The sequence below is a fragment of the Rhinopithecus roxellana genome, chromosome 17, assembly GCF_007565055.1.
Source record: "Rhinopithecus roxellana isolate Shanxi Qingling chromosome 17, ASM756505v1, whole genome shotgun sequence".
Lineage (NCBI taxonomy): Eukaryota > Metazoa > Chordata > Mammalia > Primates > Cercopithecidae > Rhinopithecus > Rhinopithecus roxellana.
Genome location: NC_044565.1, coordinates 112,235,299 through 112,252,141, shown reverse-complemented (window position 1 = coordinate 112,252,141; position 16,843 = coordinate 112,235,299). Strand labels below are relative to the sequence as shown.

At 55.5% G+C, this 16,843-nt stretch overlaps 1 protein-coding gene across 7 annotated transcripts in view; it reads right to left on the bottom strand.

Annotated features, from left to right (window-relative positions):
• GPAT2 (glycerol-3-phosphate acyltransferase 2, mitochondrial) overlaps positions 1 to 11,988 on the bottom strand; it is a 61,848-nt gene extending 49,860 nt beyond the window's left edge. For 2 of the 7 annotated variants that reach the window (XM_030920750.1, XM_030920753.1), the window contains exons 1-18: positions 11,815 to 11,988; positions 11,154 to 11,372; positions 8,674 to 8,796; positions 8,411 to 8,524; positions 7,642 to 7,715; positions 7,126 to 7,230; positions 6,788 to 6,916; positions 4,311 to 4,410; positions 3,749 to 3,882; positions 3,338 to 3,437; positions 3,030 to 3,242; positions 2,529 to 2,651; positions 2,276 to 2,358; positions 1,831 to 1,949; positions 1,106 to 1,176; positions 768 to 1,026; positions 530 to 678; positions 263 to 340 (exon numbers count right to left, since the gene is read on the bottom strand). In XM_030920750.1, coding sequence (XP_030776610.1) covers positions 263 to 340; positions 530 to 678; positions 768 to 1,026; positions 1,106 to 1,176; positions 1,831 to 1,949; positions 2,276 to 2,358; positions 2,529 to 2,651; positions 3,030 to 3,242; positions 3,338 to 3,437; positions 3,749 to 3,882; positions 4,311 to 4,410; positions 6,788 to 6,916; positions 7,126 to 7,230; positions 7,642 to 7,715; positions 8,411 to 8,524; positions 8,674 to 8,736 — 1,914 coding nt within the window. In that variant the 5' untranslated portion in view covers positions 8,737 to 8,796; positions 11,154 to 11,372; positions 11,815 to 11,988. Of the gene's footprint in view, positions 1 to 262; positions 341 to 529; positions 679 to 767; positions 1,027 to 1,105; positions 1,177 to 1,830; positions 1,950 to 2,275; positions 2,359 to 2,528; positions 2,652 to 3,029; positions 3,243 to 3,337; positions 3,438 to 3,748; positions 3,883 to 4,310; positions 4,411 to 6,787; positions 6,917 to 7,125; positions 7,231 to 7,641; positions 7,716 to 8,410; positions 8,525 to 8,673; positions 8,797 to 11,117; positions 11,373 to 11,814 lie in introns of all 7 variants that reach the window. The other 5 variants (XM_030920751.1, XM_010362067.2, XM_030920752.1 and 2 more) reach the window with 5 other exon arrangements.
• Positions 11,989 to 16,843: the final 4,855 nt, after the last annotated feature.

The window sequence follows — 16,843 nt, the reverse complement described above, 5'->3', positions numbered from 1 at the left end:
GCAGGAGGTGTGCAGAGAACCTCAGAGGCACACATGTCCAGTGCTATGCAGAGAGAGACACAGAACCGTGGCATAGGTGGCCATTCCCAAGGCACAGGGAGCAGAGATGCGAGCTAGGCTTCCCCGCTGTAAGGCCAGGGGCAGTCCACCACCACAGCACACACAGGGCAGAGGAGGAGCCTGGGGCAGCTGGCACTCAGGGTGTGAGGCTGGAGGATGCCAGGCCCAAGGGAAGGGTCTTGTCTCCAGCTGCCCTGCCTACCTCCTCAGCGACCAGGAGGCCGCACTGGATGAGCCGGTCCAGCACCTCCTGACAGTAGCAGTAGGAAGACTGGCAGGGCTGGGGAGAAAAAAGCACCCATATGGCCTCAGGCAAGCCAGGCACGTGGTCAGGGGCCTAGCCAAAGGCCAGGCAAGGCCAGACCTACCACCCAGGAGGTTTCAGAGGTAGGGCTTGGGCAGGGATGGGCCATTCCTGCCACCAAGAGGGGAAGGCCTAGGAGCAAGTGGGCCGTAGGGGAGGGCTGACCTTTAGCAGCAGCAGGTCTTGCGGCAGCAGGTGCATCAGCAGCAGGATCTGGCGGTACAGCTCATTCTGGCTCAGCAGTAATATGCCCTGCAGCTCCCAGGGCCCCTGGGGCGGCACTCTGCCTGCCAGCAACCCCCGCACTGCACAGGCTGGGGGAGGTGGGTCCATTATGAGGATGGAGCTGTTCCTTTCACCGCTGCACACACATCCCACCTACCCCGTGCACCTCAAGACTCACCACCCACAGCCTCGCTCAGGAAGACGGGCAGCAGCTCAGCACTCAGCCGTGCCAGCTGCGTGAGGCCTGGGCCAGGCCGCAGCACCACCAGCAAGTCGCCCTGGCGGATGCGCAGCAGGGCCACGTGCGCCCGCAGCAGGCTCAGAGAGTGCTTCAGCAGGCTCCGCAGCTGCCCAGAGAAGCCTACATCAAAGCCACGCAATAGTATCTCCTCCGTCAGCCAGGAGAACTCCCCCAGGAGCTGTGACAGGAACACGCCCTGGGTGGGCAGAGCAGGCCTGAGCAGGAGAGCCACACCCCTCCCCCCGCCCAGGTCCCCACCACGTGGCACCCGCTACCTTCTGGTGCTTGAAGAGCAGCAGTGTCGCCATGATGGCGGTGCTCATCACCGCAGCGCTCCCCACACTGGCTGGAGTGGGGCGGGGTGGGGGGTGGAGATGCTGGTCAGGGCTTGAGGCCCAGCAGCCTGGTCCCTCCATTATCTAGCAAGTCTTCCTGGCCACACATCCCAACTCCACCCCAGGGATGGGGAATGTACGCCCAGAGCAGTGGCTTTTATCACACAGGCTGAGAGCCAGGCCAGGAGCTGGGGGCCTTTCCCTAGATCTCGTCCTGGGGCCCACACACCAACCCACAGCTTCTACTACAGAGGGCCACTGGAGAAGATACTGATAGATCTCTCTAAAAGGGCCCTCTGCGCAGGCGCTGTGCTAAGCCCCTTACACGTATCATTCCATTCAGTTCACACCATCCCCATCTAAGCTAAGGAGACTCCACTCAGAAGGCAGGGCTGGGTGTGGCCTTTGAGAAGCAGCTGCAGCCTCCTGGCCTCAGGCCACCATCTTTGTGCATGCACTTAGCTGCTCCCTCATGCCAGCCCTGGCTGCCCTGCTCCTCCTGTAGGAGGAGGGTTCCATTCTTCTTCAGCTGTCCCTGAGGTACCATAGAGGGTCTCACGTGCAGACACTCACTTGGAATGGAGAACCCTGGTGACTGGCTGACCCAGAGAGAGGGGACGATTCAGGGACCCGCCCCCAAAGGCCCAGATCTGGTTCACCCTCACCACTCAGGACATGACAGCTCAGTCTCCTGACCAGGAGCTGGTCCTCTTCCTTGAGGGCCAGGAGAGGCCCAGTTATGGGGGTCCACTCCTGCTCCTTCTCAGTGTCTGGGACAGCAGTACTGAGATAGAGACACAGATTACAGAATGAAGGGACCAAACACAAAAACAGCTGTGGGAAAGCCGAGCTTTCTAAAAGGTGAGGGGGTTTCCCCCTCCCAGCCCCAGGACAGAGGATGGCTTCTATAACCCCCAGTCCCTTCCATGCCTCTGTGCCATATTCTCACACTCAGACTGTTGGAAAGGTGAGTGCCTGGAACTATCCAAGATGACCCCAGGATATGTGGTGAGGGAGGGCTGCTAGTGTGTGTATACTAGGGGGATACAGAAGCTGGTGCTGAAGGGCTGCCTGCCTTGCCCCTGAGACCGCATGATCCCATGCCCCTACCATTGGCCCAGCACGATGGGCTGCAGTAGCTGCTCCAGGGTCTGCCGGCCGCCCCAGCAGCTTCTGGCACTGACGATGTATTCCTGCCCAGGACAAGGCTCTTAGGTGGCCTGCGCTGGACTACCAGGAAACTTGCACACAGCCCACTGGAAGTAGGCAAAGCTATCCCTGCAGTGGCTTCGAAGGCCAGACTGCCAAGATGCCTAGGACAGCCCCCTTAGGTACTCCCAGCCTTCCCCAGCTGACTCCATACCTGCAGGGAGAAGGGCTGAGCTAGGTGCACCCGGGAGCAGATCCGGCGGCTGCAGCCCCAGTGGCTCCACAGGCTACGTAGCACAACCAGAGCTCCTGTCCGCAGCCCCAGGGGGGCCGAGGCCTGCAAGGAGGGAGAGGATTACTATAGTTGCCAGGGGCACTGCTCTCGGGTGGACATCAGGGCTGCCCACCCATCCTGGTCTCCAGAGATATACTCTGGTCCCAGCACGCTCAGTTTTATCTCAGGCCCAAACTGGTGCATGACCTTGTCCCAAGCTCCTCTTCTCTTATCCATGACACAGGAAAAATCCCTCCCTATCAAGGTCTTCAGAGGATGAAATGAGATGATGGTAATGGCCTTGGCAGGTGCTGCTGGATGATTCCTTTGTACCCCCAGCAGCCCTAAGAGGGACTCAGCCACAGGACACAATATTGTGCCTCCTGTCTGGAGCTGGTGTCCACCCAGGGGCCCAAGGGCTGGAGGGTCTCACGTTCTCACATTGTATATGTCACACAGTGCATCCGGAACCAGGTCATAGGTGACGGCCACTGGTACCAGCAGAGCATCTGGGACGATGCCCACCTGGACTGCCTGCACCACAAACCCCAGCCAAGCCTGGCCCAGGGCTGACAGCCGTGGCCCTGGGGACTCAGGAGTTTCCTCCAGGAAGATGAGCAGGGGCTGTCCACTAACCAGCAGCTGCTCTATGACCTGGAATAGGAGGGGACAGTGGGTGTTAAGGCCAGAGCAGAAACAGACCCCTGTCCTCTTAGCCTGGCCCATATGTAACCACTGGGGGCACTCACCGCCTGGACCACAGCCCTTGCAAGGAGCCCCTCAGAGCTGTCCAGGGAGAGGTTGGCCTCTGGGGGCAGGAAAAGCCCCCCAAGCTTCCTCAGGAGAACTCTGTGGGACACAGGGCAGAGCCTGATAAGGAAAGGGGCTCTGGAGATGAGAATGAATAAGGGGCTAGTGAGAGTCTCAGCTCCCCCACGGCCAGCCTGTATCCTACTTGAATACCCTGAGGTGAAGCCATGGCCCTACGCCCTGTGGTTGACCCCTCCATCTAAGCCCCACAGGCTAGACTGCTGTATGGTTGGGATGAGAGAGGCCACGAAGAGGGCTTTAGCAGGGAGCTGCTGCCAACACACCCCAATACACACCACGCCCCAGCCTGTGGCTTCTCCTACATATGTCTAGAGGCAAAAGCTTTTTACCTGAGGGCAGGGGAACAGGCACGGGAGTCCCAGGCCACACGGAGCACACCCAGGCCCTGGGAGAGCAGCATAAAGGGCAGCAGGATCCCGTCCAGGAGGGTTTTGTGAGTAGAGAGGAGGACAAGCGGCGAGCCCTGCTCCGGGGAGAGCCAGACAGAAGTGCCAACCTGCCCCACCCTGAGGACACAGGCAGCCAAAGACCCAGGGCAGCCCGAGGGAGGGAGGGTCCAGCTGAGAGTTCTTCCTCTGAGCACATTTCCCAAAAGCAAAGGAGCCTTTAGACAACTTTTAAGGTAACTGCACTGACGCAATGGTTGTTAAGACCATGATGGAAAGACGTTAGAGGAAGCCCCATGGGAGCAGGGCCGTGAGACATAAAGGGAAGGTCGGCAAAGAGCAGGGGATTTTTCCCACCAGCTGATGGGGACTGGACTGCTGTATGGCTGGGAGCAGAGAGGTCAGGAAGCAGGACCAGATGGGGGCTGCTCCTGACTTATGGGTTTGGCCCAGCCTCTGCTCTTCTGCTCCCACCATCCCCATCCCAATGGAGGGCGGGCCTTACTGCCTGGGCGGCCTTCTGGACCATCTTCATCTGACCCTTGTGGAGCTGCACATTCAGGAAGAGGCAGTTCAGGAACCGCAGCAGCGCCCAGCTGAACAGCCTGGGGAGGGACACCAGGCCTGAGGTGCGGCATGGAGTGACGCTCAGCCCGGGGCACTTGGAGGGCCGCCCAGTGCTCCTCTAAGGCAGGCCCCACCACTGTCCTCATTTTACAGAAGAGGAAAGTGAGGCTCAGGGAAGCTACAGAACTGCTTCACGGTAGCGAACACTAAGAAGTAACGGTGCTGGGACTGGAAGTTCTGACACCACAGTTCATGCCCACCAGATGCTGCTACACTCCCACGACCTCATGGTGCAGCTACCTCACATTAGAATCAGAGCATCTGCCTCTATTTACCCTAAAGGAGACTAGAGGACCAAGCTTCTCTCCAGGCAGAACCCAGCCTGTTCTTGGCAAACTGCCAGGAAAGATCAAATAAAAACGAAGGATTAGTGATAGAAGAAGGAAAGGGGACAACTGCAGGGGCAAAATCCCTGGTGGGCAGGCGCGTGGGGTTGTCCATCCAGCCCAACAGGAGGACCAGCTCTATTTATTTTTTAAGACAGGGTCTTGCTCTGTTGCTCAGGCTGGAGCGCAATAGCACGAACTTGGCTCACTATAACCTCTGCCTCCCGGGCTCAAGCGATCCTCCCACCTCAGCCTCTCAAGTAGATGGGACCATAGGCACGCACCACTGTACCCAACTAATTTTTTGGAGAGACAAGTTTGCCCAGGCTTGTCTATGTTGCCCAGGCTGGTCTTGAACTCTTGGATGATCCACCCTGCTTGGCCTCCCGAAGTGCTGGGATTACAGGCATGAGCCACTGCACCGGTGTAGGACCAGCTTTGATTTAGGACAGACACATAGCTGTAGTAGCAGGGAAATGTGGCAGATAAGCAGCAAGTCCCCATGTGATGGCTTTTATCTTGCTGTGAAGCATGAGATGCGGCATCAGTTGACACTGGATAAATCTAAGAAGGAGCAGGCTAGATGGGAGCTCTGGAGGGTGCCATGTCTCCCTGTGACATTTGCACTTAGCAAGGAAACCAGTCCACTGGTGTGTGTTTCTCTAGCAATGCTGGGCTGCTGAGGTGCAAAGAGAAGGCAGACAGTCGGGGGTCCTGCCCATGACTCCCTCACAAGAGCATTACTCGCATCCTGAGCCTGCAATCTCAGCTAGGCTCGGAGGGAAGGCAACACAGACAGGGAGGCTAATGGCTGATGTCAAGGGACATCAACGGATCACCTTGATGATCAAGGGACTAGAAATCTCAACAAAGTCAAGGAATTGTCACAGTGGAGGGCTGGCCAAGGTCACCAACAACCTCTACTTTCTGTCCTTGCTCAGTTGGCCACACAGCACATTCAAGACAGCTGAGCTTGACACATGCTGCCTCAAGCCCTCCTGCACTCAGGGACTCATTCATCTCCTTGGCTTTAAACACCATCTGTATGCTAAAGCTTCACAGTGTCTCTGGCCCCAACCTCTCTTCTGAGCTCCAACCTCCTATATGCAACTGCCTCCTCAGTGTCTCCACAAGCATGTCAAGTACCCAAACTCTCTGTCCAGATTACCTTTCTGGGCCAACTCACTTCTCCCAAAGCCTGTTCTCTGTACATACCACCAGAAAGTAGGCTAGAAATGGGGCTGTCCTGTAACTTCTCCAATTTCCCTCACTACCCTTGCTCCCACCGTCCAATCCATCAGTGAGTCCTGTTAATGTCACCTCGATCTCTCAATCCACTTTTCAACCTCTACTGTCTACCATCATCTCGCACCTGGACTAACAAAACAGCCTTCCAGATGCCTTTCTAGTCTCCACTCTTGACCCTAATCCACGATGTCGTCACTTCCCACTTAAAACCTTGCAGCTGCTTTTCACTGCACTTGGAGATCCAGTCCAAACTTGCACGGCCTTACATGATTTGATCCCTTCTGCCTCTCGATTTCACCTCCCACAGCTCTCGCGAACCCTCACTTGCTGGCTTCCAACCACGTCAGCTTCTTGAGCAAACCTAGTCCCTCTCCTGCCCAAGATCAAAACTCAGGCTATTCCCTCTAGCAAGACTGTTCCCCTCATTCTTGTACCCCCAAGGCTGGCTCCTTTTCCTCCTCTTGGCTCTGGCTTAAACAGTCTCTTTGTCCCGTTACTGGTATTCTGTCTCAGCCCTGTTCCTTCCTCCTTGCAGCCACGTGTATCTCTGTTTACCCCTCCATTTCCCTGGAACAGTGCACTGCATGTAACAGAAGCTCAGACCTGTGCTGGGGAATGTGGGGATGGGAGGCGGTGGTGAAGGCAGGCTGCAGCCCACTCTGGTAAACACTATCCAGCTCCCTAGAGGGAGAGTTCAGCACTTCCCCACGCCCAGCCAACACCCACTCTCCAGAAGGACACAGTCCCCAGCCCAAGGATGAGTGCCCCTCAGCACAGTTACCTGACCAGGAAGGGACGGGGTGAGGCCTGGATGTGACCCAGGATGCGCTGTACCTCTTTCTTCACAAGGTCAGGAGCCTGGCCTTCGCCAGCGCCTCCTGGGACCCTCGCTGAGAGGAGGTTCTGCACCCTGTGAGGGGGTTGGGAGGAGTGATATGAGGCTGCTGCAGGGAACGGCCTCCAATCTTCACCATTCTCCTTAAGGAAGGGTCCCAGGCAAAGCTCACCCTCTAGAAGCCTTGCCCCAGCCAGCCCTCTCAACTACCCCTACCTACTGTCATTGTCATCCCATTCAGGATCCCAGAAATGCCAGCCAGACCTCACTCCCTGCCTCCTCACCTGGTGCTTTCCACGATCTTCTGTGGGGCATCCTGGCAGGGGGGGATGTGCTGCTCCAGGGACCACAGGAAATAGCAGAGCCTCCGAACCAGCCAGCCCCGAAACCTGGGCACAGCTCCCAGAGCAGGAGGGAAGATCGTTCAGAGAGGGCCCACCTCCACCAGGGCTCACAGAGGGCTATTCAATCAGAAAGGGACCACACCCCAGTCCCATGTCCCAGGAACACCTGAGCAGGAAGAGGAACTGCCTGTCCATCTGTGCCCCATTCCCACCCCTCACCCTGCTGAGTGGGGGACAGCTTCACAGCCTGAAACACGGTGGGCAATCCACACATGCTCACAGAAGGAACTGCAGGAGAGCTCCAAGTCTGCCCCTCCCTGCAGGCTTGTGGAACAGAGGACAGGGCCCTTCTTTTTCTATCAGAGGAAGAAAATGGCACCAAAAAGCAGGGCCCCAGCAGCCCTGCACCCAAGGGGCCCTGTCCCCAATCCTGCTCCAGTCTGTAGCGCTGACTACCTGGTGTTCTCCTCCTTCACCAGGATCACACTGCAGAAGCCTAGGTCCGTTATGCTTCTGTGGAAGAGGGACTCCTGCCAGAGAGGCGGAGAGACAGCATGTCTTGGGGGACCTTTGCAAACTGGCAAAAAAACGCCCCTGTGCTGCCCGTCTGGTCTCTGCCTGGCAGCCTGCCAAGTCTTCCAGGAGAAAACATGACAGTGCAGTATTTCCCGAAAGGCGTGTGACCCCAGATCCTAGGCTGGCTCAGGAAAAGGGGCCCATGATCAAAACTGAAGTGCTGTATCCTGTACAGAATCACCCTTTTTCAGGTGGCATACAAAGTCTCCAGGAAGTTATCTTCTCAACAGCAGAGAACAGGCAACCCGGGTCTTCACGAGAAATCTGGGCACCCTCACCACCATCACATGGCACGGACCGAAAAAGAGGTCTTCAAGCATGAGCTGAGTGCTGGGGAAGTCTGAGTCGGTGGTGTCCCCAAAACTGAACAAGAAAACTCACGCGGGCATGATGAGACCCCAGCCCCCGGGCACACCCTACCACATTGAGGCCCCTCTGCACTTCTCCCACCCAGCTCTCCCAGGCCTGGGAACAAGCCACAGCTCAACCATACAACCAATCCCAGTGCACCCCTTCCCCTGCAAGACAGAGGCAGAGGCATGGGGCAGGGAAGAGCCAAGCTTGGAAGGGCACAAAGGAAGCAGCTTCCCAGAGCTTCAGCTCCCAGAACCAAGCTTCCTGGTCAGGGCCTGGCCCGACCATCACTCACCCAGCTCTTGGGGGTGCAGGTCTGGCAACAGCGACCCACAAAGGGGCGATACTTCCCCAGGAATGGGGTGACAGCCTCCAGCTTCATCCCAAAGCCTGAGGACCACAGGCTAGTCTGGAAAGGAAAATGAGGAGAGATGAGAGGACTCAAAGTCCTTGGCAGGGGAGAGGGAAAGATGGAGCGATAGAGGCTCTAGAAGTAAGGGGCACAGCAGAAGGGTGGCAGAGCAGAGGGGATTTGAGGAATGGGACGAGCCACACTACCTCTCGGCCACTGGAGCTACTCCTTGGCTGAGTCTGGCGTCGGCCTTCCGACATGGTGGCCATGAGAGCCTAGAAGAACCACGAACCAGTCACCTCTGCCACTCTCCTTCTCCCCACAGAAACCTGAGCCAGGGAAAGGTACAGGGATGGAGCCATAAGAATCTGAGCCATAATCCAGGGACTCCTGAAGTAACTGCAACCCCCCCCCGCCCCATCACAGGACAGACAGACATCACTTAGGCCATCAGTGGTAAGGAGAACCTAGGCTGGAAACTAGGGGCTGGCTCAGATCAAGGCCCTGCCCCACACCCAACTGGTCCCACAAAGGAGCCAGCTGTTCTCAAAAAGTCTCACAGTAGCCAGGTCAGGGCCCTCCTCAGGCCAACATGTTGTCTTACCATGCACACCCACCCTGCCATCTCCTAGCACAGATGAGGGCTGTACTGGAGATGCTGATCCTTTCTGTGCGGAGGGAAAGAATAAGGGCTGGATTGAAAAGATGGAGGCACAAGACTGCCAAGGAGGAAGAAGACTATTGCCATGAGGCCACCAGGTCCTTCTCAGCTGCCCTTCCCCTCCCCACCAGGAGACAGCCCTGTAACCACCCAAACATATGGGAAAGTGGGCTGGCTAATAGAAGAGGGACAACTGGGGGTCAGAACACAGAGGCCTATGCGCAAGAATGAGCATCTAGTTGAGGACAAGAAAGACTTTTCCACAATTACTCCCTTCTCGTATTAACATTCTCCACAGAAGACGCCACTTGTATCTCCTCAGCCCCTCCATCCCACCACAATATTTCCCTCAACTAATAAATATCTATGTTCCTTCAAACAGCACTGAATGCTTCCTGGCTCAAAAATTGGGGCCTAGAAGCCCCTCTTCCCTATTTCCCAGCATGACCCTGATGAACAGGCTGCTCTAATCATGTTTCCCCATCCCCACCACACTGTAATCAGGCCCACTGGGAGCCTCTCCCTTCCCAGCCACCCACCCAATTCTGCCCAGGGTTCTAAGTCCACGATGCTTCTGGAACACCCTCTAAGCCCTCCCTCTCCTCCTTGGGTTCCCCAGCCCAAGCCTGCTGGACAAAGAGCCATTCGAAGCCCTCCTCCAGGACTACGGTTTCATCTCCCTACGTGGTTGGAGTGTCCTGAGGGCAGGGGCTCATCTCTGATGTCCAGCAGTCTGCCCTGCGTGGAAGAGGGAACCAGGCAGAGCCAGCTGACCCACGGTAACTTCCTCCCAAAAATTCTCCAGGCACCTTCCTCCTTTCCCCAGTCAGCTCAGTTTCCCGACATGAAGCCAATCAATAATGGGATCAGGATCCTGCAGTGCCTGGGGTCTGGGGGGCCACGGGAGGCTCATCCCAAAGGCACTCCGTATCTTGACAATGTTCGCATAGCCCCGTTCACAGACACATGCTACAGCAAGGCTACAAGCCGAGGCCTGTGGTGAGTCCTGCCTGCTCTGCAAGGGATATCTGTCCCTTAGCCGAAGACCACCCCCAATCCCCAAATCCCACCCCATTAGGGGTGTGCTAGCTCTACGGAAGCAGAGTCAAAGCTAGGGCAAGACCCCATCTGCCAATTACCTCAACGACACAGCTCAGGACTCCTACAGCAGAGGATGTAAACTGGCACCTCGAGAGTAAATTCAACTCATATATATATACATATATATATATGCAGACACACACATATTTCTTTGACTATACAACGTGCTGAGACCTCATGAAGTAAAACCAACGTTTAACAGCAGAGGGCTTGTTATACATACACTTTTAAAAATCAAGGTTTCCAGTCGCGGTTGTAATGGAAAAAGCTGAGCTTTGGCATCAGAGCACACACCTCACAGGGCCCAGCTGGCCGCCGCTGTCCCTGCAGCCCGACCGCAGGAGCCCTCCCGTCTGCCTCCACCTTGATTATCATCGACGCCTGAGCCCGTCCACATCTGCGCGTTCAGCCCTTGATCAAGGGTCAAACTCTAAATCTGCCCGCTTTGGGAATGTTTGCGCCCTACAGAGAGCCGCGAGAGAACTCCACCTTCCCCGCCCTGCTCCACCACGGCCTCCCACAGCCCCGGCGCCCCACAGCCCCGCCCAGCGCCCCTCAGGCCTCAGCTCCCTCGCCAGACCCGTGGCAGGCGCTCCCTGAGCTACTCCCAGATACGCGAAGGGCACCTGCCCCACGTCAGGTCCTGGACGCCCCCTCTGGATGGACGAGGACCGGGTGCCCCAGACGAGGCAAAGCAGGGCTCTCCAGCGCCGCCCCCAACACCACACCCCGCAGGGGCTCATTCCCGCCACAGGCCCCGCATTCCCGCCACAGGCCCCGCATGGCCGGCGCTCCCTGCCCTTCAACTTCCGCCCAGTCCCCAACAGGCCGCGCAGACCAGGCTCTTGAAGCAGGAAGGTCCCTGGATGATCCCAGTCCGCGTCTGACCTGACCTCGCCAGGGAGCGGCCACCGCGCCTCTCACCTCACACCACCCGCCAACTCCCGCCAAAGCAGCAGCTCCACTAGGCGGCCGGAAGGCGTGGACTGCCCAGGGGAAGGCGCGCACCGCCCACCTCCGCGCGTCTGGCTAAAAGGCAGCCCCGAGAACCAATTGGGATGCGCGTTGGTCCAGAAGCCCCGCCCTGCGCCCCGTGCTCCGCGCCGCTCGTCGGGGACATGTGACCTGTGCTTGGTGGGTGGCCTGCTCGCTTCCTGTCTCTGTGCTCGGTGGGTGGCCTGCTCGCTTCTCCCGTCTCTGTGCTCGGTGGGTGGCCTGCTCGCTTCTCCCGTCTCTGTGCTCGGTGGGTGGCCTGCTCGCTTCCTGGGTCTCTGTGCTCGGTGGGTGGCCTGCTCGCTTCCTGGGTCTCTGTGCTCGGTGGGTGGCCTGCTCGCTTCCTGGGTCTCTGTGCTCGGTGGGTGGCCTGCTCGCTTCTTCCGTCTCTGTGCTCGGTGGGTGGCCTGCTCGCTTCTTCCGTCTCTGTGCTCGGTGGGTGGCCTGCTCGCTTCTCCCGTCTCTGTGCTCGGTGGGTGGCCTGCTCGCTTCCTGGGTCTCTGTGCTCGGTGGGTGGCCTGCTTGCTTCCTGGGTCTCTGTGCTCGGTGGGTGGCCTGCTCGCTTCCTGGGTCTCTGTGCTCGGTGGGTGGCCTGCTCGCTTCTCCAGCCGGCCCTGGCCCGCGGTGTGAGGGGATTGCTGCAGGCGGCCGCGAGGCCCCGAGTGCCCGAGCTTCAAGCATGGACTCAGGCCAGATTCTGATTAAACAGGCTATCCCAGGGCTCAGTCACCCCAAACTGGGGTTCAGGCGCTAGCAAAATTCCGAGTTGAGGACGATTAGAAAGGAGAGAAGGTCGTCAAGAGACAGCTGCAGTCATGAAAAACAAGTCAGGCCTCCCCAGGGTCATTTCCTTTGGTAATGGGAAGCCTAGACCAGTCGGGAACCTTCCGCAGCCGCGAGGTGCCGAGGTTTCAGCTGGGCCTGTGGCCAGTGCGTTCATTCGTGTGGTTATTTGATTAAGACCCGACTCCTGTCTCGGCCCTAAGCTCCGCGTGAACAAAGACCTTATGGGTTCATTCATGTTGTAACCAGCACCCAGCAGGAGACCAGCCAGTGGGAGGCAAGCAGTATAGAACAGATGAACGTGGGAACGACTGCTCTGTTCCTGCCCCCGTGGAATGAGTCCACCTGACATGCCAGAGGATTCCACAGTTCCAGAGCATGTGACACACATGTACCGGAGAGAAGCCACACATGAGCCTGGCGGGGCCCAAGAGAGCACACAACGTGTTCACATCCGTCCTTCCTCTCTGACTCACCAGCCCTGATGTGACTCCCACAGCCTGCCCCTCCAGGATGTAGCCTTTCTCTCCCTTTGTGCCATTTCGTGTCCGCCCAGGCTGTGTGTGCATCCACTCACCTCCACTGGGATTTGCAACATCTTCCCGGTACCTGCAGAATCCATTTTGTACCCTATCTTACCTTTCTTTTGTATCACGGTGCCCTGTGCACATCGAGATCCTGAGACTGAAGCTGAAAAACGAAAACTATAGACCTTCATTTCGAAGTTGTATAAGTTGCCTCCTATGAGTGCAGACTTGAATTTACCGAGGGCTGACGCCCCTTAGTTCTGGGAACACCATCTGTACAGGCAGCAGAGTTTTGCGGTTGTGGCCACGTCCCCACCTCTTAAGGAGTTCTCATGCTGAGAAGTACCCCCAAGGCAGAGACTTTAGACTAGAAGTTTGCATGGATTGACTGTAGAGACGAGGCCCGGCATCTCAGAGTTCAGCTCTCAGACGTGCTGCTTCTTTGGAAGAAATGTATTTTGTTGTGGTGGTGGTGGTTTGCTGCAATTTGGACGTTTGAAGAGAAGCATCCCTCTCAGACCTGGATTGGGCCACCAAGGACTGAGTGTGCTCTTTCTCCTTCAATGCAGCAAGACCTGTAGGCCAGCTGCCATACACACTGATTGTGACTGACCCTACCCTGAGAGAAACAAACTGATTTGAGCTGAGCCCTGCCCAACCTGGACTGGACTTGGTAAGCCCCATCCTGGACTCATGCCAGAACGCATTACCCAGAAGGTCCAGACACACGTAACTGACTGCCTATGCCCAGAGGGACAAAGGCCCTCCCTATGGCTGGGGACAGGTGTTCCCTGAAGGCACTGACAGGCCTTTCTCCTGTACATCCCCTGGAGAAAAGGACTTGGGCTGGCATTAGAATGAGCAGAGGGGCTCTCGCTCATCTGTCCGTGGAACACCGGAGGTCTGGGAAGAGGAGATGTGATGTTTAATTCTAGGTGTCAGCTTGGCTGGGATACCCAGATCCCCGGAGAGCTGGTAAGGCATTATTTCTGGGTATATCTGTGAAAGTGTTTCTGGAAGAGATTGGCATTTGAATCACTGGACTGAGTAAGGAATATTCACCTTCACCCAGTGGGGGCAGACACCATTCAATTGATTGAGGGCCTTGATAGAAAAAAGGCAGAGGAAAAGAGAATTTGCATGCAGGCTCGCTCTCTCTTTCCTCTCTCTCTCTCTCTCTCTCTCTCTCTCTCTCTCTCTCTCTCTCTCTCTCTCTGTCTCTCTCTCTCTCTCTCTCTCTCTCCCTCTCTCTCTCTCCTGCAGCTGGGACACCCATCTTCTCCTACCCTTGGACATTAGATCCAGGCGTTGGATTATATAACTTGTACCAGCAGCACCCCCACCCCCAGGTTCTCAGGCCTTCAAACTTGGACTGAGCTAAGCCACCAGCTTCCCTGGTTCTGTAGCTTGCAGAAGGCACATGGTGGGGCTTTTCAGCTTCCATAATCACAGGAGCCAATTCCCATAATAAAGCTCATCAGTCCATCCCCCTACCTATGCTCATGGTTCTGTTTCTCCATTCTAGGCTGTGGTTTGCTGCAACGTTGAACAAGACTATGGAAGATTCTGGAATAATAGAAGGGATCTACAACATAGACACCACCAGTGGTCACCTCTGAAAGTGGCTGTGCTCAGAACACCTGGGCCTGGGAGGGAAAGGGCTGTCTCAGAGGCAGGCGTGTCTCCTCCATTAGTTAGGGTTATGAGAGGGAGGCATGTCTCCTCCATTAGGGTTATGAGGAAATGCACTTTTCCATTGCTTTTTGTTCTATGAAGGCCCTTGACCGATTGGATGGTGTCTACCCCCATGGGTTGAAGGTGATTATTCCTTACTCAGTCTGGTGATTGAAATGCCAGTCTCTGAGGATCCCTGATTAATGGAGGAAACATGTCTGTTTCTGATACACCCCTTTCCCTCCCAGGCCCAGGTGCTGTGAGCACAGCCACCTCCAGAGGTAACCATTGGTGGTGCTCTGTGTTGTAGATCCTTTCCGTTATACCAGAACCTTGCATAACATCTTGCTAAGCATTGCAGCAAACCAAAGCCTAGAATGGAGAAGTTGAATTTGGGTGCTAGTGGCAGGAGAATGGGAACATTGGTGCTGGGAAGCTGCCAACAGACTCACTTTCCTCTGGCCAAGGCTGGCACCCCCTCTATAGATGAAAACTTGAGCCAAGAGGCTGGGATAGAGTGAGTGGGGAACCTGAGGTCCTTTCTATATTGGGGATCTGGGATTCTGTGAAGACCAGGGACAGCGTGAGAGATTCAAGGGCTGATCCCTGAGGGAGAAGGGTGCTACATGCTACAGTGCTTTCTCCTCCTCATCGGTATCTTCATCGCCAACTTGGAGGATGGCACAGAAGGCAGGCTTGGCCTTCTAGCAGATGTTATAAACCAATGAGGAATAAAGGGTATTTCCTGACAGAATCTGGATTCAAAGACAATTTGAAAAAAGGGGAACTATGATCAAAATAAGCCCTAACTTAAAAGAGTCTGGTGGAACCTGAGGGGTGAAAGTTCAGTAGAGGGCGGGGGCAGAGAGTTGGATTTGCTGGTAGGAGCGCTGTTCAGTGGGACTCATTCTTTCCACTTATTCCAACTCAAATGTGCGTAAGCCAAAAGATCATGGTTTGGCTCACATAACTAGCAAGTATGAATGTGTTAACTTCAGGCATGGCTGGACCTAAGTGCTAAAGCAACATTGTCAGGCCTCTGGTTCTCTCTCATGTGTCCATACTGCTTGTCTCTGCTTGGTTTTATTCTTGCTGAAGCCTCTTTTCTGTAAAAAAATGACTGTCAGTCGCCCACGATTTATATCCGCCCTCCTCAGCAACCTTAGTAGAAAGAAACATCGGTCCCCCAATATACACGTGAAACCCCAGGGAAGACTCTGGTCCTGCGAGGATTGTCCTCCTACCGTCTCGACCAATCACTGTGGCTAGCGGGTGTTGCATGTGGCTGGACCCACACCATTGCCCCCTTTCCTGTCTTTGGTGAGGGGGCACCACGATTGACCAGCCTAGGAGGAATGGAGGGCACAGGGCTGGTTCTCTCAGGGAATGGTGCTGGCTGACAAGAACAACATGTCCACCATGGTGTCTAATGCTGACTGGATCCATTTGACCATTTGTCTGGTCTCTGCCACATCGCAGGGCCAAGAAGCTGCTGCACTGTGAGCTCTGGATAAATGTTTTTCAGGTGATGAGTGAACTTCCTTCTCCGTGGACCTTAGCAGGAGATGACTTCTCCTCTTCTCTTGAATGGGGATGATAATCTTTCTACTTCACAATGTTGAGGTGTAGCTCAGTCAAGTCATGAGGCAGACAGCCTGAATGAAGCACATCAATCCTCCCAATGCCCGGGACGAGGGGGAAGCAGCCAGTGCCACCTCATGATGCTGGCTGGGAGGGTTGGGCCACACTAGGGAAAACCAGAAGTTCTGTTGCTCTGTGTCCCCTCGCCCGTTGCCCCAACTTCCCACCATACCTGCTTCCTCCGGGACACCTGGGTTTCATCCACCCAGAAAACATAGGTTCTGTGACAGGATGTTTCCTCCCTCTTGCCAGGCATGGCTGGGAATGGAAGCAGTGGTGCTGAAGAATATTCCAGGCCCACTCTGTCTTCCTCCCTGGAGATCTCCTCCCTAGCATTGATTGAGCAACTGTATCCATTGCTGACTAATTGGTGGGTGGGAGTAGAAAGAGGGTATAGACACTCCCCAAGTGAAGTCATTCCCTGCTTCTGGGAGGGGTGGCCTGATATATGGAGATGTCATTTCTCCCTCAGTTCATCCATCACTTCACTGTAGTCCAGTAAAGAGTCCAGTTTTAGAAACTTACTCTGAAACATGTGAGAAGGGATAAAGGTCCACAGATGCCTAAGCCAAAGGAGCGTAGGCAGGAAGCTTGCTCTTCCAGATACTCCGGTACTCTCTAAAGGTGCTGTTGTTGTCTTAAGCAGTATGATGACAGTGAACCAATAGACAACACACTGACAGCATGGAGAAGGGAGATCCCTGGCTGGAGGGGAGCTTCATCTATGATAAAATGTGCATCACGAGTCAGTGGGAAAGAGTTCCTGTTCTTGTTGGAAAAACTCTTACTGTATGGAGAAAAACAATGTGATCCCATATAAGGTGGATGCTCAGATGTAGAATTAAAGTATCATTCACTGATTCTTTTTTTATCATTATACTTTAAGTTCTAGGGTACATATGCACAATGTGCAGGTTTGTTACATAGGTATACATGTGCCATGTTGGTTTGCTGCACCCATCAATTCATCATTTACATTAGGTATGTCTCCTAATG